Consider the following 22,731-nt stretch of genomic DNA (forward strand, 5'->3'; position numbering starts at 1 on the left):
AAGCAACGCCCACCCAGCCTTTACGGGGTGAAAACACCCGGAAACGGGACTCCCCAAAATACAACATAAAAAACAAAACCCCAAACTATTTCTCATTGGTTTTTTTTTTTTCGTTTGGGACTCCATTTGAGTGTTTTAGTTGTTGTCGGGTTTACGCTTTTTAATATTTTTTTCCCCCTAAAGCGGCATTTTCAGCCGCTCGGTGACTTCCAAGAGCCGGAGCCGGGATCGAATCCGATCCCCCACAGCCTCTGGCTCCGCCCCCAACCGCCCCCGCTCTTTGATAGGCTGAAGCTCTTGTCCATCACTGCATCGCCGCTCCATTGGCTGGCGCTGGGCAGTGCCGACCAATCAGCAGCGCCACGGGGCGGGCCGGGGGTGGATTTCCCGCGCGGTGGCGGGAAAGGCGCCCCGTTTGGCGCGAAACGGGAGCGCGGCGGGGGCGGGTCGCGGGGCCCGGGCGGATCGCGGGGCCCGGGCGGATCGCGGGGTCCGATCGCGGGGTCTGATCGCGGGGCCAGCCCGGCTCTCCTCGGCTCTCACCGCCTTCCCCGGCAGCAGCAGGAGCGGCGGCGGGATCCGTCCCAGGGCAGCCGGCAGCATGGCGGCGCCGGCGGGCGGGCTGGAGGATGCGGAGCTGCGGGAGGCGCAGCGCGACTACCTCGATTTCCTGGATGATGAGGTGAGACGAGCTGGGAGGCGCGGGTGCTGCCTCCCCTCTATGCGCCCTGGTGTTGGGGACCACCTGGTCCGTGTCACCGTGTCCCCTCCTCCCCCTATGCTCGGGGATTTGGGCGCATCTCATCCCTGTGCGCCCCCGCCCCTTGTGTACCCCCGAGGTTCGGGAGCACCTGGTCCATGTGCCCGTCCGTCCCCCCCTAATCCACGTCCCCGGGAGTTGGGAACCACCTGATCCCTCTCACCATGTACCCCACGGGTTGGGAGACCGTGGTCCCTGTGTCCCCCCATTCCTCCCAGCGGTTAGGGAGCACCTCGTTCCTCCTTCCTGGTTCCTACCCCTTCCTGCTTAGGTGGTGGGATAAAGGGAGTCAAGCTCTGCAGGAACGAGTTCCTGAGGGGTGTCTCACACAGATGGACATGCAAAGTGAGTTGGTTTTTTGGGTGTCTTTCCTCCACTCGCTCTTGCAGGAAGACCAGGGAATTTACCAGAGTAAGGTCCGGGACATGATCAGTGACAACCAGTATCGGCTCATCGTCAACATCAACGACCTACGGCGCAAGAACGAGAAGAGAGCCAGCAGGTGGGTCTGGGGCATGGGGGTCACCTGCGGTACTGGGCCTGAGAGGGGTTTTAAAGGTCCATCCCTGGTTCAGCAGGTCATTTGTCCCAAGAAAGTGCCAAACATTGTCTTGTGGCGAAAGCCAGGGCCTCACCACCCTCACAGGGAACAATTCCTTCCCAATATCTTGCCTAACCCTGCCCTTTGTCAGTATGAAGCCATTCTCCCTTATCCTATCACCCCAGCCCTTGTCCCAAGTCCCTCTCCAGCTCTCCTGGAGCTCCTTTAGGCACTGGAAGGGGCTCTAAGGTCCCCATGGACCCTTCTCTTCCCCTGGCTGAACAACCCCAACTATCTCAGTCATTTTTAGGATGCTCAGGCATATTTTGGACCATGCTTGCCAATCTGCCCTGGGCCATGTGAGCTTTTCTAGAGACGCTTGGAATTGTTCTCCTCCTGGCTGTTGGTGCTGGAGGACCTCACACAGAGCTGTGATGGACTTTAGTTTTTTTTTTCACTTACTGCTCCTGGCAAACTTGTGGAGCAAGCAGGGGTGTGGGAAAAGTGTTGAGGAGGAGGGGGTTGACCCATCTACTTTGTCACCTCCCTGTGCTGCAGGCTCCTGAGCAATGCCTTCGAGGAGCTGATTGCCTTCCAGCGCGCCCTGAAGGATTTCGTCGCCTCCATCGACGCCACCTACGCCAAGCAGTACGAGGACTTCTACATCGGGCTGGAGGGCAGCTTTGGCTCCAAGCACGTGTCCCCACGGACACTGACAGCCTGTTTCCTCAGCTGCATCGTCTGCGTGGAGGGCATCGTGACAAAGTGTGAGACTGGGGACACCCGGGGGCTGCGGGCGTGGAGGGACCAGGGGTTGGCTGTGAAGGATCTGGAGCCCTCCAGGAGCTGTGGCATGGAGAGGGACTTGGGAAAAGGACCTGGAAGAACAGGACAAGGGGGAATGACTACAAACAGACAGAGGGTAGGATTAGATGGGATCTTGGGAAGGAATTGTTCCCTGTGAGGGTGGGGAGGCCCTGGCACAGGTTGCCCAGAGAAGCTGTGGCTACCTCATCCCTGGAAGCATCCCAGGCCAGGTTGGATGGGGCTTGGAGCAACGTGGGATAGTGGAAGGTGTCCCTGCCCATGGCAGGGGGGCTGGAACTAGTTGATCTTTAATGTTCCTTCCAACCAAACCATCATATGATTCTGTGTCCTGGCAACCTGAATCAGGGAATAGGGAGCTTGGCTGAAGGTCTTGAGTGTTGGGATGATCTTTAAAATCAGCCAGTCCTGTCCATGTTTGGCAGTGAGTTGGGACCCAAATAATTTTAATGTTGGAGACTCTGTTGAGGGCTCTCTGCTGACAGAGGGGTGGGACATCCTAGCCCCTCACTCCTCTCTTTTCCAACTCCAGGCTCTCTGGTGTGTCCAAAAGTCGTCCGGAGCGTCCATTATTGCCCAGCTACCAAGAAAACAATTGAGCGCCGATACACGGACATGACCTCCCTGAATGCTTTCCCATCCAGCTCCATCTACCCTACAAAGGTGAGGTGAAGCAGCAGCAGCTTCCTTTAGGGAGAATGTGCCAGCTTCAGTATGGATCTGGTGAAACCCAGCCTCCATTCCTGCTGAAAAAACCCTTTCCAGCAGCCACGTGCAGGTTGGATGATGCAGCCTGTGTTTCCCCTGCTCAGCTGACCTTACCTCTCCTCCCTGCTCTCCTGAAAAATGGTGCTGGTCTTTTAATTTGGGTTCCTGCTTTAGGATGAAGAGAACAACCCGCTGGAGACAGAGTTTGGCCTCTCGGTCTACAAGGACCACCAGACCATCACCATCCAGGAGATGCCCGAGAAGGCCCCAGCGGGGCAGCTGCCACGCTCGGTGGATGTGGTTCTGGACGATGACCTGGTGGACAGGGTGAAGCCTGGGGACCGAATCCAGGTGGTGGGGACGTACCGCTGCCTGCCAGGGAAGAAAGGGGGCTACACTTCGGGCACTTTCAGGTCAGTCTGCTTTGGGTTTCAGCCCTCTCACCCTGTTTGGTCAGGTCATGTCTCTGGAAGGTGAGATCTGGCAGGTGGCCATCACACAGCTGGGTCAAACAGTGGTTTAAATCCCTTGGAAGCGGTTTGCACCTTGATCCTAATCACCAAATATGCTGAGTTGGAAAGGGCCCACAAGGATCATCAAGTCCAACTCCTGGCCCTGAACAGGCACCCCAACACTGCACCCTGTGCCTGGGAGCATTGTTCAAATGCTCTTGGAGCTCTGTGAACCTTGGGGCTGTGCCCATTCCCTGGGGAGCCTGTCAGTGCCCTACCACCCCTGGGGGAAGAACCTGTTCCTGATATCCAACCTCACCCTCCTGTGACACAGCTCCAGCCATTCCCAGGTCTCAGAAGAGATTGGTGCCACTTTTCCACTTCCCTTTGTGAGGAAGCTGTAGACTGTGGTGATGTCTCCCCTCACAATGTGCAGCTGTGACTTCCAGCTCTGCCCAGAAGGGTTTGGATGTTCTTAAACGATGCTCCACTGATGGCCCAGCACAGTCAGATGGAGGGTGCTACAGCTGTTGAAGCTTCCCACCTCCTTCCAGGTCTTCCTAGAGCAAGTGATGACCTGTGGAAGTTTCTGCTGTGTCTCTGTGGGGTTTGCAGAGCTGACCACGGCTGTGTCCCTTCTCCAGGACCATCCTCATTGCCTGCCATGTGAAGCAGATGAGCAAAGACATCCGGCCGCTCTACTCTGCTTCTGACGTGGCCAAGATCAAGAGGTTCAGCAAGAGCCGCTCCAAGGTACTTGAGTCTTCTGGCCAGGGATGAAGTTTCAGCTTGGCATGTGGCTAAGGACATTCTTGTTGGGTTGCAAGTAACTCTTCAACCCTCTTAGCACATTGTCAGATTTTCCAACTCATTTTCTTTGAATTTTCTGCTTAGACTGTGATCAGGCCCTGTTGGGTTTTTTTTTTTTGCTGCTTCTGTACTGCTTGCAGAGCATCCTTCTGCTGTGTCCTGACCCTGCCAGCGGGTTTCCAGGAAGTTTCCTCTGCAGGAAAAACACGTCTTTTCTCACCCCAGACTGAGATAATGGGGTTCTGCCCCAGCCTCTTATGCTCAGAGCTTTTCCTCTGTAGCACAGAGAGGAGCAAGCCTTGCTCTCACTGCTTCCAGTGCTTGTTTGGGTGTCAGTGACAAGATGGTCCAGGAGTTCATATAAATCCCACTGAAAGAAAACTCTGGCCAACAGTTTTCTCCTTTCCAAATAATTTTTATCCATGTGGCTCTGTGATAAGAATAAGCTGAAATTTGGGCTGAAATGGTCTTTTGAAGTATTGCTTGTTCTTTCTTACTCCAGTCCACGTGACAGGCCATGCTCTGCCTCTTCTGCTTTAGGATATCTTTGACCAGCTGGCCAGATCCCTGGCTCCCAGCATCCACGGGCATGAGTACATCAAGAAGGCCATTCTCTGCATGCTGCTGGGAGGGGTAGAGAAGATCCTGGAGAACGGGAGCCGCATCCGAGGAGACATCAACATCTTGCTGATAGGTCTGGGAGGGCTGGGCAGAGGCACCCTCAGTTGGTGTTGTTGGGGGTGGGGTGAAGGAGTCTGGATTTAGTTTTGTGGAGTAACTGAGGTTAGACAGGACATCTGGAGGTGCCTGGTCCAGGGATGTGTGCAGGTGTCACTGGTAGGTCAGGTTGCTTTGTGACTTGTCTGGTTGGTTTTGAACACCTCCAGGGATGGAGATGTGTGCAGAAGTGGAGTCATCAGTGCAAGAAAGATGTGGACCTGTTAGAGTAAGTCGAGAGGAGACCTTGGACAGGAGTCCAAGGGCTAGAGCTCCTCTGCTCTAGAGCCAGGCTGGGAGAGCTGGGGGTGTTCAGCCTGGAGAAATCTCCAGGGACACCTTGGAGCCCCTTCCGGTGCCTAAAGGGGCTCCAGGAGAGCTGGAGAGGGACTTGGGACAAGGCATGGGGTGATAGGACAGGACAAGGAGGAATGGCTTCCCACTGTCAGAGGGCTGGGATAGATGGGATATTGGGAAGGAATTGTTTCCTATGAGGGTGGTGAGGCTTCTCTGGCTCTGGTTGGCCAGAGAAGCTGGGGCAGCCCCTGGATCCCTGGAAGTGTCCAAAGCCAGGTTGGATGGGGCTTGGAGGAATCTGGGATAGTGGAAGATGTCCCTGCCCATGGTAGGGGGTTGGAGTGAGATGAGCTTTAAGGTCTCTTTCATCTGAAACCATTTTGTGATTCTAGGGGATCCCATGACCACTATCCCAATGTTTGCCCACTGTCAAGGTGGTGTTTTTTTTCTTTCCACTTGGGATCTTCTGTGTTTCAGATTGTCCCCATTGCCTCTTGTCCCATCCTCATCACCTCTTAAATCTCTTACCTCCATCCTCCCTATTTCCTCCCATGGGATCACTGATGATGGTGGGAAGATCACATGCTCACCTTATTTTCCAAAGTCTGAACAAAACCCTTCTGTCCCCTTTCCCCTCTACCTGCCCCTGCTCTGAGCACCCCAAACCAGACACAGCACCAGGGTGATGGTGGTATTGATATCCAGGTGATGCGTGGTTCCTAAACGTGCTGTTCTCCATCCTAGGAGACCCTTCTGTGGCCAAATCCCAGCTGCTGAGGTATGTGCTGAGCACGGCACCCCGGGCCATCCCCACCACTGGCAGGGGCTCCTCCGGTGTTGGTCTCACCGCTGCCATCACCACGGACCAAGAGACTGGTGAGGAGCATCGGGGTGATGCTTGTTAACCCCTGGGAGGGACTCTGTGACATCCAGGGCTGCTGCTTTTGATGATCTGAAAGGTCTTTTCCAACCTTAAATTTGTAATGTTTGTTCTGCAGTGACACTTGCAGGGCTTGCTCCACCAGAAGCTTTATGGTAATGATCATTTGGGACCATGGGATCCCGTGTTTTGGGATATTTTGTCCACTTCAGTTAGGTGGTGGTCTTCTTTACTCCTCTTCCACTTGGTGCCATATCTGAGGGCTAGCAGCAGCGTGGATTTTTGTCTTCCTCTTGGGAAGGCATTCCTAATCCTGATCCATGTCCTGAGTGTTCCCTCTGCTGTCATGTTCGGTCAGAGAGCAACCCAGAAGGACGCTGCTGCTCCTTGAGGCTCACCCTCATCCCAGGGGTGATGGGGATGGCAGGGCAGGAGGCGTGTAGGGCCAGTGGGTGGTGGTTGACCCTGTTTTCCCCCGCCCTATCCCAGGGGAGCGGCGCCTGGAAGCGGGAGCCATGGTGTTGGCCGACCGGGGCGTGGTGTGCATCGACGAGTTTGACAAGATGTCCGACATCGACCGCACGGCCATCCACGAGGTGATGGAGCAGGGACGGGTCACCATCGCCAAGGCCGGCATCCAGGCCCGCCTCAACTCCCGCTGCAGCGTCCTGGCTGCTGCCAACCCTGTCTATGGTCGGGTGAGTGCTGGTGTTACCCTTCCCTGGAGAAGGCTGGGTGCTGGGAGGAGGCAGCTGGTGAATCCCAAAAGATCCCCCAAATCAGTGACTTGGATCCATGGCACAGCAAAGACCTGGTTGGTTTGGGGTCTGTTGTGGTCATGGCTTTCCTGGAGGAGAGAGGGGCTCCTGGTGTTTCTCACCCTGTTTTGGTTCTGTCTGGGTGTTGGGGCAGCCCAATGGACCCTCATGCTGGTGGTGAGCCTCAGTCTTGGTATCTGATTAGGGATCGCAAAAAATACTTGTTTTCCTTGGAAATAAGAGCTTTGCAGGATGGGGAAAAGTGGCTGTACTGCTGCAGCAGGCTGGGTTTGGTGTGGTGTCCATCCATCCATCCATCCTTTCAGCCCTGGCCCAAGGAAATCCCCCCAACCTCCCTGGCAGCCAGGACTGGCCCATGAGTGTCTCCTGTAACCCCTCACCTCGTCCTTCCCCAGTATGACCAGTACAAGACGCCCATGGAGAACATCGGCCTGCAGGACTCCCTGCTCTCCCGCTTCGACCTCCTCTTCATCGTGCTGGACCAGATGGACCCTGAGCAGGACAGGGAGATCTCGGACCATGTCCTGCGGATGCACCGCTACCGCAACCCCAACGAGCAGGACGGCGATGGTGAGGCCCATCCCTCCTCAGCCAGGCGTCACCCCTTGGTGGCAGCTCTTGGGGACTATTTATGGGGACTATTAGAAGTTGCTCCAGAGGGTAAAATCCTATTCTCTGTACGTTCCCCTCTCCAGCCATGCCCCTGGGCAGCGCTGTGGAGTTGCTGGCTACGGATGACCCTGACTTCATGCAGGAGGAGGAGCAGGAGCTGCAGGTGTATGAGAAACACGACGACCTTCTGCACGGGCCCAACCGCCGCAAGTGAGTCCATCATGCCGTGGAGCTCCCTCAGGGTGTCCAGCACTGTGGGTTTGTGGGTTTGGCCCGAGTATCCAGCCAGTGCCAGCCATGCTCCAGGTGGTCCATGGGTAGGATGAAGGAGCCTTGCGTGATCTCTTATGCCAGGCAGGTGGGGAACATCTGGAGCCAAATTCCCTGCACACCTGGATGCCCCTGAAGGGATATAAATGGATGGGAAGCCCATCCCCACTGTGGATAACGTGTGGATGTGCATTCCCACAGGGAGAAGGTCGTCAGCATGGAGTTCATGAGGAAGTACATCCACGTAGCAAAGATGATCAAGCCCGTGCTGACCGAGGAGTCGGCGAGCTACATCGCTGAGGAGTATTCCCGCCTGCGCAGCCAGAGCCAGATGAACTCGGACGTGGCCAGGGTGAGCCCTGGGAGCAGCTCCCACTTGGGCCAGGAGGAGGGGAACTGAGGCACAGGCTCCCCTCTCTCCATATGGGTGTTTCCCACCTTGGATGTGACACTTCTCAGTGAGGGTCACACAGAGACCCCCTCTCTCTGTCCCCCCAGACCTCCCCCATCACAGCCCGGACCCTGGAGACCCTGATCCGCCTCTCCACGGCCCATGCCAAGGCCAGGATGAACAAGACTGTGGATCTGCAGGATGCTGAGGCAGCTCTGGAGCTGGTGCAGTTCGCCTACTTCAAAAAGGTGGGGGGAAGGTGTCTCTCTGTTCCCAGGGGATCCCAAGATTGTCATAGGAAGGGGTGGGCTTGGTGCAGGCTGAGCACCTGTATCAGGGCTGCTGGTGGGACCTTTCCTGGACATACTAAGGGATCAGGCCACCACTGTGGGATCTTGGATGCTTGGGGTTGGTCCCTAAAAGCAGCTTGAGTGGAAATGGCTCTGAGTCCATCCTGCCTTTGCCACACAGGTGCTGGAGAAGGAGAAGAAGCGCAGGAAGCCAGTGGAGGATGACTCTGAGACTGAGAAGGAGGAAGATCAGGAGTCACAGCCCAAGGAGGAGCGCAGGACAAGGAGGTAGGAGCCAGGGCAAGGGAGTGGGGGGGACATGGTGCAAAGGGCACCAGCTTCTTCTGAGGCTGCCACAGGCTTTGGGGAAATACTCCATGTTTTGCTCAGCCAGGTCGTTTGTCCCACCCCATTTGTAGTAGAGGGACATCATATTTTCATGGATAAGGAACTGGCTGGATGGCCACATCCAAAGATGTAAAGCACTGGCACAGGTTGCCCACAGAAGGAAGCTGTGGCTGCCCCTGGATCCCTGGAAGTGTTCTAGGCCAGGCTGGAAGGGGCTCGGAGCAGCCTGGGATAGTGCCCATGGCAGGGGGCGGAACAGGATGATCCTTAAGGTCCCTTCCAACCCAAACCCTTGGGTGACCCCTCCTCCCTGCTCCCAGAAGGAAGAAGGCGCGCACAGAAGGCGAGGAGGGCTCCTACGACCCGTATGACTTCAGTGACGCTGAGGAGGAGATGCCACAGGGTGAGTCCCTGGGTTTGGTGACACCTGGCTCCTGAGGGTGCTGCTGGGTCGGCATAGCCTGGGGAGCAGCAATGCTGCTGTTACCTGTGGTCCCTGGTGTGATGCAGCACCATCCAGAACCACCAATCCATGTAGGACAGGGTTAGATGGGATACTAGGAAGGAATTCTTGGCTGTGAGGGTGGTGAGGCACAGGTTCCCAGAGAAGCTGTGGCTGCCCCTGGATCCCTGGAAATGTTCAAGGCCAGGCTGCATGGCGCTTGGAGCAACCTGGGCTAGTGGAAGGTGTCCCTGACCATGGCAGGGGGTGGCACTGGATGAGCTTTAATGTCCCTTCCAACCCAAACCATTTTGTGATTCTGTTGCTGATTAATTTTTTTCCGTCCACCTCCAAACTGCACCATAAATAACAAAATTGGGAGGCAGTTTGGAATCACCCCCCAGTCCTGAGCCCAGTACTTTTGCTCTCTGGGTGCTTGGACACCAGGCACAGGGTGAAGGTAACTCTTCTTCTGCTCCAGTTCAGGCACACCCTCCAAAAACACCCGAAGCCTCTGGAGCTGGCGAAGGGAAGAAGCTGGAGTTGGCTGAGCCAAGGTGAGTGGGGGCTGTCCCTGTGTGTCCACCTCCCTCAGCGGCTCCAGGCTGTTGTCCCACGCTGGAGGTGCATCTGTGATGCTCCCAGCTCTGGTTTTTTGCTTTCCTGTTGAATGCTGCTGCTGGAATGGGGAAGAGCTGAGGCATCCTGGGCTGGGAACAAGGGGAAGGATTTGTGTGTGGTCTCCAAGGGTGATTCCCTCTCCCCTGACCAGGTTGAAAGCATTCAAGGCTGCTCTCCTGGAGGTGTTCAAAGCTTCCCACGCCCAGTCTGTGGGCCTGAAGAACATGATGGAATCCATCAACCGCGACAACCCCGAGCCCTTCTCGGCGGCCGAGGTGAAGGTGGCCCTGGCCCACATGCAGGATGACAACCAGATCATGGTGTCTGATGACATTATCTTCTTGATCTGAGCCTCTGCATGGAGGAGCCCGAGTTCTTGTGTTCTCTCAGCCTGGAGACTCCTTGTGTTTGAATGCTTCATGTGGCTGAGCTGGATTTTGGGGGAGCTCAAGTCTCTGCGCTTCCTTGCTGTGCATTGCTGGCACCAAAAAAAAAAGAGCCAGGAGCTCTGGAAGTTGTTGCTGTCTCCAAAGTGGAATATTTGGGAAGAGGTTTCTGCAAGGAGATGAAGGGAAAAACCTAGGAGCAAATATTTCAGTGTTTTTAATGTATTGTTCTTAGCTTTGGTGGTAAGAGTTCCAGCTTTTAAATAAAAAAATCCAGATTTAGAAATCTGACATTTGAGGGTGGTGATGGGGAGCAATATGAGAGCTCCACTATTAGCGAAGCTTTTATTTTTCCCTTTATTTTCCATTTTCCCCCCAATTCTATAGCCTAGATCTACTTGTCTCACAGGGAAGGGTGCCTAAAGCCTGTCCTGTTGGTTCTGCTCTTCCCACCTATCAGGTGGAGGATGATTCCTGGCAATGGAGGGGCAGGTGTAGTCTGACCTGCTCCACTGCCCATGGGTCAGCCTGGATTTCCAGATTCCCTGATGGGGGTTTTACCCCCAGGGAAGAACCTGGAATGCTCAGGTTTTTTTTTTTTTACCCCCAGGGAAGAACCTGGAGCTGCTCCCTGGCACAGATGGATTCCATCTCCTGCTCCTGCCTTTAGCCTGGGATCATGCCCTGGGGATGGCTTTCAAGGAAAGCTGAAAGCACAGTCAGACCAGTTCTGGCTGGTCGTGATCAGAGTTGCTGAAGGTTTGGGTTTTTCTTTAATTTCTTTTTCTTTTGTCCTGGTGAGTTTGAGGTTAAGCTTTGGAGAAACCCCTGAACAGGTTTGCTGTTGTCCCTGCCCATCTCCAGACACCCACACAGCTCCTGCTCCCTTCTTTCTGGGTGCCATAAATCTTTATTTGGGTAATAAAAATGGGTAATAAAAATGTTTATACTGTTCACCCCATGCATGGCTGCGTAGGTGGATGTAAAATTCCCACTTGTGGGGATGCAGCTGCAGTTACACAGGTGGGATTTGTGCTGCTGTGGAAGGACTTCAGCTGCCTGGTGAGCTCTGAAAGCCGGATTTCGGAGCTCCTCTCCTCCAACACAGCCATGACAGCAGGGTTGGAGGGGATTTTGTGTGTTTGCAGCCTCCTAAAGATCTCTGGGTGGGTGTATTGTGTGGGTATGAAGCTGTAAGAGACGGTCCGAAGATCCCTCATCTGCCTCACGATCATTGCCAAGGATAGAGACTGAACACAGCAGTCCTGGCCTGGCTGAGGTGGGATGTCTGCCAAGTGTTGCCTACGGGTGTGCCCACTGGGAACTGGTACGCATTCCTGAGGAAAATTAGTGCAGGTCACAATGGACTGTGCCGTTCTTGCTGCCCAGGTGGGAGGGACTGCGCTGAAGTGGAAAGGAATGACCTGTCCTGTACGTCTGTCCTGTACGTCTGTCCTGTACACCTGTCCTGTACGCCTGTCCTGTACCTGCTTCCCAAAGCAACAGGTCCCATAACAACGGCTGTAGATTTCCCCACCTCTTGGCCAGTTGCCCCTCGCTTCTGAAAAGAACTATAAAGGGACTTTCTAAATTAGAGAAGAGATCTCCCCATGGAAAGAAGGCGAATCTATTGGCGGAAGACCACGAGGACTTCGTCTCATCTGTTGGTAGCTATTTCCTCCCCTTTTCTTCCTCTCTCCCCTTTTACTTTGTTTTCTTTCTCTCTCTCTCTCTCTCTCCTCTATCGCATTACCGTGTTGTGGGTACTTAATAAAGGTGCACTGTTCTGATTAAAACTGAAATCCCTTTTGCACTCTGAGATCGATAAACGAACCATCACGACCCCCGCTTGCGTTAGCAGATCGTGACATTAAACTGGCGTCATGGACAGGATCTGACAGACAGAAGGGGTTGCAAGGTTGTGTGTAGTCTGTAACAGGGGAAGGACATTTCGCTCCAGCCGCACCTAGCCCGACACCCCAAAAAGGGTGAGCGGTGTCTGGAAAGCAAGGGGGGTGACTCGAATTTCCCACAAACTGCACACGCCTGGGTGAAAAGCACCCCATACTCAGCTGAGGGCTCTGTCTTCAGATTTTTCACAAAAGATCTCTCAGTGCAAAAGGGGGAACTGTTTTGGTGTGTGTGTGAATTTGGACTGCTTTGTGTAGCGAAGAGAAACCATAAGTAATTTAAGGATTTTGGTCTCTTCGCCCACCCAGGGAAGCAAAGGGAGACACGGCAAAGCTGTTTGTGTCACAGTGTGTAATTAACTTTTACCTCCCTGTAGTGCTTTTGATCCCTTCATAAAATGACTGAAAACCCTAGTGCAAAAGTTAAAGCTGAATTTTATGCTCTGCTAGCAAAACATAATGCCAGGCCCTCTCCGGGAGGGGAAGAATGGGCTCAAAATAACTGGTTTAATTTGGATAATGTGACTGATAGAGTACGTTCATTACAACATGAGACAAAATTTAAATTTGACCGAGATAAAGCCATAATCTGCTCTGTTTTAGGGGCATGCCTTGCAGCAGCTATAGACCACCGCTTTAAGCGATGTAGTGAAGAGAAAGCAATCACAGATTCCCTTCAAAACCTAGTGAAAATTTTACAGAAACAATTAGATGAAGAAAGGAATGAAAATCATTTACTGCGGGCTGCTTTGAGGGAGGAATATTTTAAGAATTCAAAGAATGCTGACTCAGCAAAAGAGACAGAGGAAACGGAAATTCCTCACATTAACCAAAGATACCCCCAGAAAGAACTAATGCTACTGAAAAATTGTGGGGAAAACTGCTGCCCTCATATGAGACCTCCAATTAAAACAGAATGTAATTATATCAATGATGAAGATTTTGAACTGCGTATCACCACTAAACAAATACCATACACTGCTACTGAATTGGCTAAGTTAAAAAAGGAGTACAGGCGGCTCCCCCACGAATCTGAGACGGAATATGTCTTCCGAGTGTCCCTCACTGGAGGAGACCAAATTCAATTAACTGAGCAGGAGGCCAGTGGATATTGGGGACATGGAGTTTTCTTAACAACGAGAGACAAATGTGGCACATGGTCCCTGACTCAGCGTGCAGCTTTCTGGGCCGGGGGACTCAATCCTTTAGAAAGGGGAGACCCTTTAGCTATAGTTGGTACCCCCGATCAACTTCTAGAAAGCGTCCACAAAGCCGCCTGTCTGCAAATGATCCATGAAAGGAAATTAACTCCTGGATATGAATCCCCCATGCAATTACCTGTGAAACCAGAACTGATGACCCCTTTGATTCGAGGCCTTCCAGAATCACTCAAACCTACAGCAATTGTCCTTCAAAAAACCATAGCAGCTGTAGGTCCCGTAGAAAGGCTGGATAGATTCCTTGGAAACCCGAGCGACCAAACTGGACCTACCGATCCTGGGTTTACTCCATACTCAACCCCCTCTCAGCCGCCAGGTTCACAATCGAATTCACCTGCCGGTGATCACAAAGTTTGGACATGGAGTGAGGTTGCAAAAAATCTGGTTAATTACAATAGAAAATATGGACCTATAGAAACCCCAAAGAAAAAATCAGACAAAACAAAAGGTGTCAGGTGCATTAGGGCTCCTCATAGTGAAAAAACAGAGAATGTAAAACAGATCCCTAACCGTCAGCATTGGTGGTTATTAGGTATCAAAAAGGGGGTCCCCAGGGATGTGATGGATGGCTTACCCCTTGATAAATTGAGTAAGGTAGTGTCTAACTGGCCCTGCCGAAAACCCATTCTACCGAATCCATCTGTTCAATCCAGTGCGCCCCTCCTCCCTCAGAATCTGGGCAATGAGTCAAAGCCACTTCTCCCTCAAAGTCCGGCCAATGAGCCAAAACAGCTTCTTGCTCAAAACCAGGGAAACTAGATTCTCCGTTTCTTACAGGTGGGCGAAGAGACGGAGCATGGGTATATCTGAGAATGCTCACTAAAAATAAAACAGGAGATATAATGATCACAGCTATTACAGGCCCTAAACGGGCACCTGTAACTTTTCTGATTGACACTGGAGCACAAATTTCTGCACTGACAAAGAAAGATGCCCAGAGGTGTGGAATTGTTCCAACAAAGAACCAATACTGTGTTTTAAATGCCTTGGGAACGACAGAATCTGTGAATGTGGCCTTAGTCAAGCTCACTTTGCCTGGAGAGGAAAACCAACTCTCTATTAATATGGTGATTGGAGATATTCCAACCAATTTGTTAGGGGTGAATGCCCTTGCTGGGAGGCAGTGGGAGGACTCAGAGGGTCTTCTGTGGTATTCTGCCATGCCATGTTTTAACATCAGACTGCTCCAAGCCGCACCCTCCCTACCATTCAGCAAAGTAACTAATGTGAAACAATACCCCCTCCCCCTGGGTGCCAAAGAGGGCATCAAGCCAGTGATACAGGAGCTGCGAGAACAAGGAGTAATAGTTAATACTCATTCTCCTTTCAATTCTCCGGTGTGGCCAGTGCAAAAGCCTAATGGGAAGTGGAGGCTGACAATAGATTTTCGTAGGCTAAATGCTAACACAGACCCTCTTAGAGCAGCAGTCCCAAATCTGGCAGAATTAATAACATTGATTCAAGAAAAGGCTCATTCAATCATGGCAACTATAAATGTCAAAGACATGTTTTTTATGATACCTTTACAGCCAGAAGATATGGACCGTTTTGCTTTCACATGGGAAGGACAGCAATACACTTTCACTAGGCTTCCCCAAGGGTACAAACATTCCCCCACCCTGGCTCATCACGCTTTGGCTCAAGAGTTAGAAAAAATACCCAAAGCTGACAATGTGGCTGTTTATCAATACATTGATGATATCCTTGTGGGAGGAGATGAAATAGAAGAAGTGAGAGATACCCAACAGAAAATAATCTCCCACTTAGAAAGCCTTGATTTGCAAATTCCCTCAGAAAAAATCCAAAAGCCTTCACATGAAGTGAAATTTTTGGGAATTTGGTGGAAAGGAGGTATGACATGTATCCCGCCTGATACCCTAAGATCTTTAGATCAGGTTAAAATGCCTGAATCCAAAAAAGATCTCCAACGTGCTTTAGGATTATTAGTGTTCTGGAGAAAACACATCCCAGATTTTTCCATAATTGCCAGACCTCTTTATAACTTGTTGAGAAAAGGGGTAAAATGGGAATGGAGTGCTTCTCAAGAAGAAGCATTGCAATTGTTGGTGTTTGAAGCAACAGCTCACCAAGCCCTGGGCCCTATTCACCCTGCAGATCCTTTCCAGGTGGAATGGGGATTTGCCTCCTCAGGGTTGTCAGTACACATATGGCAGCGGGGTCCTGAGGGTCCGACGAGGCCTGTTGGTTTTTACTCCCGTGGCTTCAAAGATGCTGAAAAAAGGTACACTACCTGGGAGAAAGGATTGTTTGTGGTTAGCTTGGCTCTCATAGAAGTGGAGAAGATTGCACGACAACAACCAATTGTTTTGAGAGGCCCTTTCAAAGTTATTAAGGCAGTCTCTACTGGGACCCCCCCACCTGATGGGGTGGCCCAGAGGGCCTCAGTAAGGAAGTGGTATGCTCAGATTGAACATTATTGTAGCGTCTTCTCAATAACTGAAGGAGCTGTAAAAAATCTGGCAATCCAAGAGACTGAAAACTTGGGTAGCAGCCAAGACAAACCTGCCTCAGTCATTAAAGTAGCCCCTCCTTTTTCCCCCGAACAGTCAGCAAATTCTTGGTTTACGGATGCTTCTGCCAAGCGAGAAGGAAAGGTGTGGAAATATAAGGCTGTAGCCCTCCACACTTCCTCAGGTGAACGAATTACCACAGAGGGGGAAGGCAGTGCCCAAGTTGGCGAGCTGATAGCTGTTTGGAGTGTTTTCCAACGTGAGGCACAGAATAGTTCTCCTGTCTGTATCTACACCGATTCCTATGCTGTGTTTAAGGGATGGACTGAGTGGCTTCCTTTTTGGCAGCAAAATGATTGGGAAGTTAACAGAATCCCAGTATGGCAAAAGGAAAAGTGGCAAGAAATTCTAAATATTGCAAGTCAAGGGAATTTTGCCATGGGGTGGGTAGCCTCTCACCAGACAGATGGAAATCCATCAGGAGAGTGGAACAATAAAGCTGATGAGTTAGCAAGACTAAGTCCTGTGAAAAAAGACCAGATTACAGAGGACTGGGAGCACTTATTAGAATGGTTGCATGTAAAAAGACAACACACAGGTGCAAAAGATTTGTACAAAGAAGCCCTTGCTCGCGGTTGGTCTGTTACCAGAGAAATGTGTAAAACATGCATATTAGCCTGTGAACAATGCTGCAGACAGCTAGAAAGACACCCTTTGGAAGATGACCCTCTGCATTTAAGAAAGGGTAAAGGCTTATGGGACACGTGGCAGGTAGATTATATTGGCCCCTTTAAAAAGTCAGGAGGTAAACACTTTGTGCTGGTAGGAGTGGAGATTACATCTGGGTTAGTCCAGGCTGATGCCTTTAAAAGAGCTACAGGAGATAATACTGTTAAAGCATTGCAGGGATGGTTTGGAACCTTCACAAAACCACAAGAAATTCAATCTGATGATAAGTCTCACTTTACTGCCAAAGTTGTACAGGATTGGGCAAAAGGTGAAGGGATCAAATGGACTTTTCACACCCCTTACTACCCTCAAGCTAATGGCATTGTAGAAAGGACCAATGGTCTCCTGAAACGACTTTTGAAACCACAGGAGGGAAATTGGGATGTTCGGCTATGGGAAGCTGTGAAAGGTGTGAATGATAGATGGGGGGTAAACGGGTGTCCCAAAATCACTGCCTTTTGCCCAACAGCTCCAAGCATAATTCCCTCACTACAGGGACCAAAGGATCCTAAGAATCCTGCACACTACCCTGGACAACCTGTTTTGGTAGACCTCCCTACTGTAGGAGAAGTACCACTAGTGCTAAAAACCCCTCTGAGTAAATATGCATGGGTAGCCTCTGATGCCCTAGGGAGAGAGCATCGGATACACACACGCTGGGTAATTCCATCATTCTAACTTTCTGCCTCTTGGTGGCAGACTCTGTTGTGTTTACTTTTCACAGAAGAACTCCGAGGGACATGAAGACCACATAAACCATGATAAGACTAGTGATACTTTTCTGCATCCCACCACAACACCAGGGCCAAAAACCAGCTGAGTGGCCGTGGTCTGAAGCTACCATTAGGTACACCAGTGCTCTAGGATCCTATCCCAGAGATCGTTGCCCGAACCTAGCCACTGTAGTACTGCACGACTCTGAGGTATACCATCTAAGTGAATGGGGATGGGACTGGAAGGATTGGACTAGAATCCTAAATGGAACAATTGGTGAAAAAATTAAGGTAGGGTGCAGAAAAGTAGAAGGATCTCTTTATGGGAAAGCTTCCACCATTGCAATTGCTGGAAATTTTCTAAAACCAGATGGGAAAAGTGATTTGCACCCCAACATTACGGCCAAACTCTGCCCTACAACAGAGTGGGTGTGTGACAAACAAACCCCCTTCATCCTGTGTTGTGGTCAGAAGAATGTCGGTAACTACACCTTAGACCCCAGTACCAACAATGTGGAAATCACGAGGCTTTGTGAAAATGAACCAACTGACTGCTGGTATAACTTTACCTTAACCAAACCAACCTATGTAACATGCAATTGGCAAAATAACCCGGCAGATCAGCCAAGCCTGAAAGGTTTAACTTATAAATCCAAAATAAATGCCATAGCGAAGTCCATACTGAGTGCAGTAGTCACATACCATGGTATAAGTACCTCCCTTGTGTTAGATGACAAGAATAATGTTTTCCCTCCCTTTATGGTAACCCGAGGTGATGATGTTACAATACGATGTAGATTAATTGCTGGATCTTTTACTGAACCTATACACAGTTATAGCATTGGACCTCACAGCCGTGTTTTGTTTTGTGAAATTCAAAACCAAGATTGTTGGCTAAACTTAACTGCTGTACAATTTTCCCATAAAGTCATGTGTGGTAGAAACAATACAAAATACTGGGGGGAACTTGAAGTCGATGTTGTAATACCTACCACCCAACCACCGGTCATGCTAAGCCAGAGAATTTTTGAAATTGGACCATATATAATCAGGAAAACAGGCCAACAACAAATATTGTTCAATCCAGCATGGTCCCTTAAACGAGTCAAATTACTGATGCAAAACAATGTCTCAGAAATTCAGCCAGCTTGTTCACCTTTCCTGCAAACTTCCTTCAAGAGGTGGACAACCTGGTTGAGAAAGCGGAACCTTTCTAAGAAACGAAGGCAAAGAGACATAACCGGTGTTGTGGGAACAGGATTGGGAATCTTAAATAGTATTGATTCAGAAGTACTAATGAATAAATTGTCTGCCACAACCAGAGATCTGACTAAATTACAACAACCATTGCAGTCATCCTTATTAGCCTTGAGAAGCCATCAGTGGTTGTTATCAAACATATTACCAAATTGGGAAAATGTAAATGTGAATGACCACAAATTGATAATTGACGCGCTCGGTGCTACACGAAACAACATTTCTTTGGCTCTCAGCTGCATCCAGGCTCAATTGTGGATGCAGTCAGTTGCTGCCTCAATTTTAAGAGAAGGCGAAGAAGGCACTTTTCCTACTGAAATTTGGAAAATAATCTGGGACAGTGCCACTGATTTTGAAAGAGAATTCCAATCCTGGTGGAACTTAATGAATTTTACCTACAATCCCATCACAAACAGCCACAGCCTTTGTACTAACCATACGTAATGCTTCAGGGCATTTGATATTCCCTATCATGGCTGAACCATGATGGAGCTGTTCTCTATCCTTTCGAGCATAGAGAATGGGCCCGTCAAATTGGTGAGAAGTGGCAAACTGTTAATTTGGAAACTTGTATTTTCTGAGAACAACAAGGGTTCATCTGTGAAAGTAGTGCAATTAGAGCTCAATACATTTGTTTGGACACAGAACAAAATATCTGTCATTTTGAAATTCATCCTAACAAGATTCCTGAAACAGTGCTTGTGTATATAGGCAATGGATGTGCATGCTTAAGAACTGCTTGTGATAGGGTATTTATAGAGAATTTAGTAGTAGATACTAAAAATCATTCAAATTTTTGTGTTTGTAACTTTATTAAAATTACAGGATGTGATTTCTCTTATTTATCCCCAGTTACTTATTATCACCTTTTACAGTCCAATTACACACTGGTCCACCAATTATTGCCTACCCCCACTGGGATGAACCTTACTTTGGTAAAGCAATTGTTGCTTCACCAAGATTTAATCGAAATTTTGGAAAAGATCAAGAAAAATGGACAGAAAACCTTGGTAACTGCTCATCACAATGTGAAAGAAATACATCGTGTTCTAGAAAGAGTAAAGAAAGATGCTGAACACGGGTGGTGGGATACTCCTTTTGGGTGGTCACCTACTGCTACAGGTGTCCTGAACAAATTGTGTCATCCCATCATTGTTCTCTTGATTTTAGTTTTGATTGGTTTTGTTTTATCAGCAATCTTATACATCATGAATTGGAGAATGATGAAACGGTTAACACAGTTGACATCTATAATGGATGTACACAATTTGATCAACATCCCATCCACTGTGGACACCCCTAAGGTTATTGACACAAGACGAACTACATGAGTATTGAAATAAGATGTGATAAGAAATTAGATGTGTATTTTGATTAAAATTACCCTTGCCTTGCCTTGCCTTGCCTTGCCTTGCCTTCCCTTCCCTTCCCTTCTCTTTCTCTTTTCTTCTCTTTCTCTTTTCTTCTCTTCTTTTCTCTGTTTTCCGAGATGTGCTACCAACATTGACGAGTCCTGAAGACCGCAACGACACTACGAAATCGTGCTGATGGAGCTCTCCTGACGACAATCGTGAGTCACGGGGTGGTGTAAGAGACGGTCCGAAGATCCCTCATCTGCTTCACGATCATTGCCAAGGACAGAGACTGAACACAGGAGTCCTGGCCTGGCTGAGGTGGGATTGTCTGCCAAGTGTTGCCTACGGGTGTGCCCACTGGGAACTGGTACGCATTCCTGAGGAAAATTAGTGCAGGTCACAATGGACTGTGCCGTTCTTGCTGCCCAGGTGGGAGGGACTGCGCTGAAGTGGAAAGGAATGACCTGTCCTGTACGTCTGTCCTGTACGTCTGTCCTGTACACCTGTCCTGTACGCCTGTCCTGTACCTGCTTCCCAAAGCAACGAGCCTCATAACAACGGCTGTAGATTTCCCCACCTCTTGGCCAGTTGCCCCTCGCTTCTGAAAAGGACTATAAAGGGACTTTCTAAATTAGAGAAGAGATCTCCCCATGGAAAGAAGGCGAATCTATTGGCGGAAGACCACGAGGACTTCGTCTCATCTGTTGGTAGCTATTTCCTCCCCTTTTCTTCCTCTCTCCCCTTTTACTTTGTTTTCTTTATCTCTCTTTCTCTTCTCTATCACATTACCGTGTTGTGGGTACTTAATAAAGGTGCACTGTTCTGATTAAAACTGAAATCCCTTGTGCCCTTTTGCACTCTGAGATCTATAAAGGAACCATCACGACCCTCACTTGCATTAGCGGATCGTGACAGAAGCGACCTCGGACCTACAGGCACGGTCTGGCTCATAAAGCTGCTAAGATTGGTGAAAGTTAAACACACAAATCCTCTGCTCTGGATGGGAGGGGAGAGCTGGGGTTGGTCAGCCTGGAGAAGAGAAGGCTCTGGAGAGACCTTGGAACCTCTTCCAGTGCCTAAAGAGAATCCAGGAGAGTTGGAGAGGGACTTGGGCCAAGGGATGGAGGCACAGGACACAGGGAATGTCTTCCCACTGCCAGAGGGCAGGGATGGATGGGATATTGGGAAGGAATTGTTCCCTGTGAGGGTGGTGAGGCCCTGGCCCAGGGTGCCCAGAGCAGCTGTGGCTGCCCCTGGATCCCTGGAAGTGTCCAAGGCCAGGCTGGATGGGGCTTGGAGCAACCTGGGCGAGTAGAAGGTGTCCTGGCCCATTCCATAATTCCATGATTTGTTTTCCCTGCCCTATAGCTGGGGAACCGCTAATGCTGAATTTCCCATCACAGGACACCAGGAGGAGCTCGAGGGTAGATAAAGCAGGTTTTTTTCCTTACCCTGTAGTCCGGGGCTGCAGGATACGGGTGACTACATCCCCGCTATCCTGGTGGCCACCTCGGTACCTCCTTCACAACTGGGAGAGGGGTCTTTGGTGACAAGCGAAAAACTGCCAAAGGTGGAGAGGTTTGTGGGGATCAGCTGAATCTGACCGTCTGAGACCAACTGAGGGATCATCCAGTGCCTGGATGCTCAACCATGTGGGCAGCAGAGCTATAAATTTTATACATATTAAAAATATTTATCTATTATATAATATTTATATGTTATAAAACGATATTTCAGTTTTAGGCCCCTCATGACGAGAGGGACCTTGAGGGGCTGGAGCATGTCCAGGGAAGGGAACAGAGCTGGGGAAGGGGCTGGAGCACCAGGAACGGCTGAGGGAGCTGGGAAAGGGGCTCAGCCTGGAGAAAAGGAGGCTCAGGGGGCACCTTGTGGCTCTGCACAACTCCCTGACAGGAGGGTAGAGCCAGAGTCATGTAGGAATTGATCTTCCAAGTAAAAAGGTAACACTTGCTACCTGTTAATATTTATATATTATTATTTCCTATTATATTTAATTTTCAGGCTTTGTTCTTGCTGATGGAAAAAACCTAAAAATTTCATAGTGGATGAAAATTGTGATGGGGTTTGTGATACTGAAAACTAAGAGTGAGGAGGCAATAGAATGAAGATTGCAATTCTCAAGAAACCTGATTAATGTCAGGGGTTCAGTAGGGAAGATCCTGTGGGAAGTGTGCAACCTCTACTGAGTGGCGTTATGCTCCTTTTGAGATTGAAGATCACAGGTTATAAAAGTAACCGTTCAGGAAGCTCAACAAAGGCAACCAAAAAGTTGGTTTCGTACGTTGGTTTTGTATGTCACCTTCTCTCAAGCCGTGTTCCTAATAATTTCCCAGGCCATGAGCAGCCACACCTTCCACTATCCCAGGTTGCTCCAAGCCCCGTCCAGCCTGGCCTTGGACACTTCCAGGGATCCAGAGGCAGCCACAGCTTCTCTGGGCACCCTGTGCCAGGGCCTCACTACCCTCACAGGGAAGAATTCCTTCCCAATATCCCATCCATCCCTACCCTCAGTGAGAAGCCATTCCCCGTGTCCTGTGCCTCCATCCCTTATCCCAAGTCCCTCTCCAGCTCTCCTGGAGCCCCTTTAGGCACTGGAAGAGGCTCTGAGGTCTCCCTGGATCCTTCTCTTCTCCAGGTGAACACCCCCAGCTCTCCCATCCCATCTCCAGAGCAGAAGGGCTCCAGCCCTTGGAGCATCGCCTTCGCTCTTAATACACTGCACCACAGAATTGTACTTCTTAAGCTCTTAGTCCACCCCCTCTCTGAAGGGTTATTGATCCTAGAAATCACTCCCCCCTACCTACATCCCTGCTGGGGGACAGGTGAGCACCCAGACTTGCAGGGATTAGGGGCAAAATCCCCACACAGCACCTTCAGCATCATCCCATCCCTGCCTTCCGCTCATCCCTCTCATCCCACTCCTCTG

At 50.3% G+C, this 22,731-nt stretch overlaps 1 protein-coding gene across 1 annotated transcript; it reads left to right on the forward strand.

Annotated features, from left to right (window-relative positions):
* The first annotated feature begins 432 nt into the window (after positions 1 to 432).
* Positions 433 to 10,420, forward strand: MCM3 (minichromosome maintenance complex component 3). The gene is made up of 17 exons (XM_032104496.1): positions 433 to 682; positions 1,150 to 1,262; positions 1,860 to 2,068; positions 2,659 to 2,789; positions 3,009 to 3,247; positions 3,931 to 4,039; positions 4,637 to 4,790; positions 5,855 to 5,986; positions 6,480 to 6,688; positions 7,165 to 7,339; positions 7,465 to 7,591; positions 7,853 to 8,003; positions 8,150 to 8,290; positions 8,514 to 8,620; positions 9,001 to 9,083; positions 9,604 to 9,679; positions 9,895 to 10,420. The coding sequence occupies exons 1-17, from the start codon at positions 602 to 604 to the stop codon at positions 10,091 to 10,093; spliced, it is 2,436 nt and encodes an 811-aa protein (XP_031960387.1). The 5' UTR covers positions 433 to 601; the 3' UTR covers positions 10,094 to 10,420.
* The last annotated feature ends 12,311 nt before the right edge of the window (positions 10,421 to 22,731 follow it).

The sequence above is a fragment of the Corvus moneduloides genome, chromosome 3, assembly GCF_009650955.1.
Source record: "Corvus moneduloides isolate bCorMon1 chromosome 3, bCorMon1.pri, whole genome shotgun sequence".
NCBI classification, from domain to species: Eukaryota; Metazoa; Chordata; class Aves; order Passeriformes; family Corvidae; genus Corvus; species Corvus moneduloides.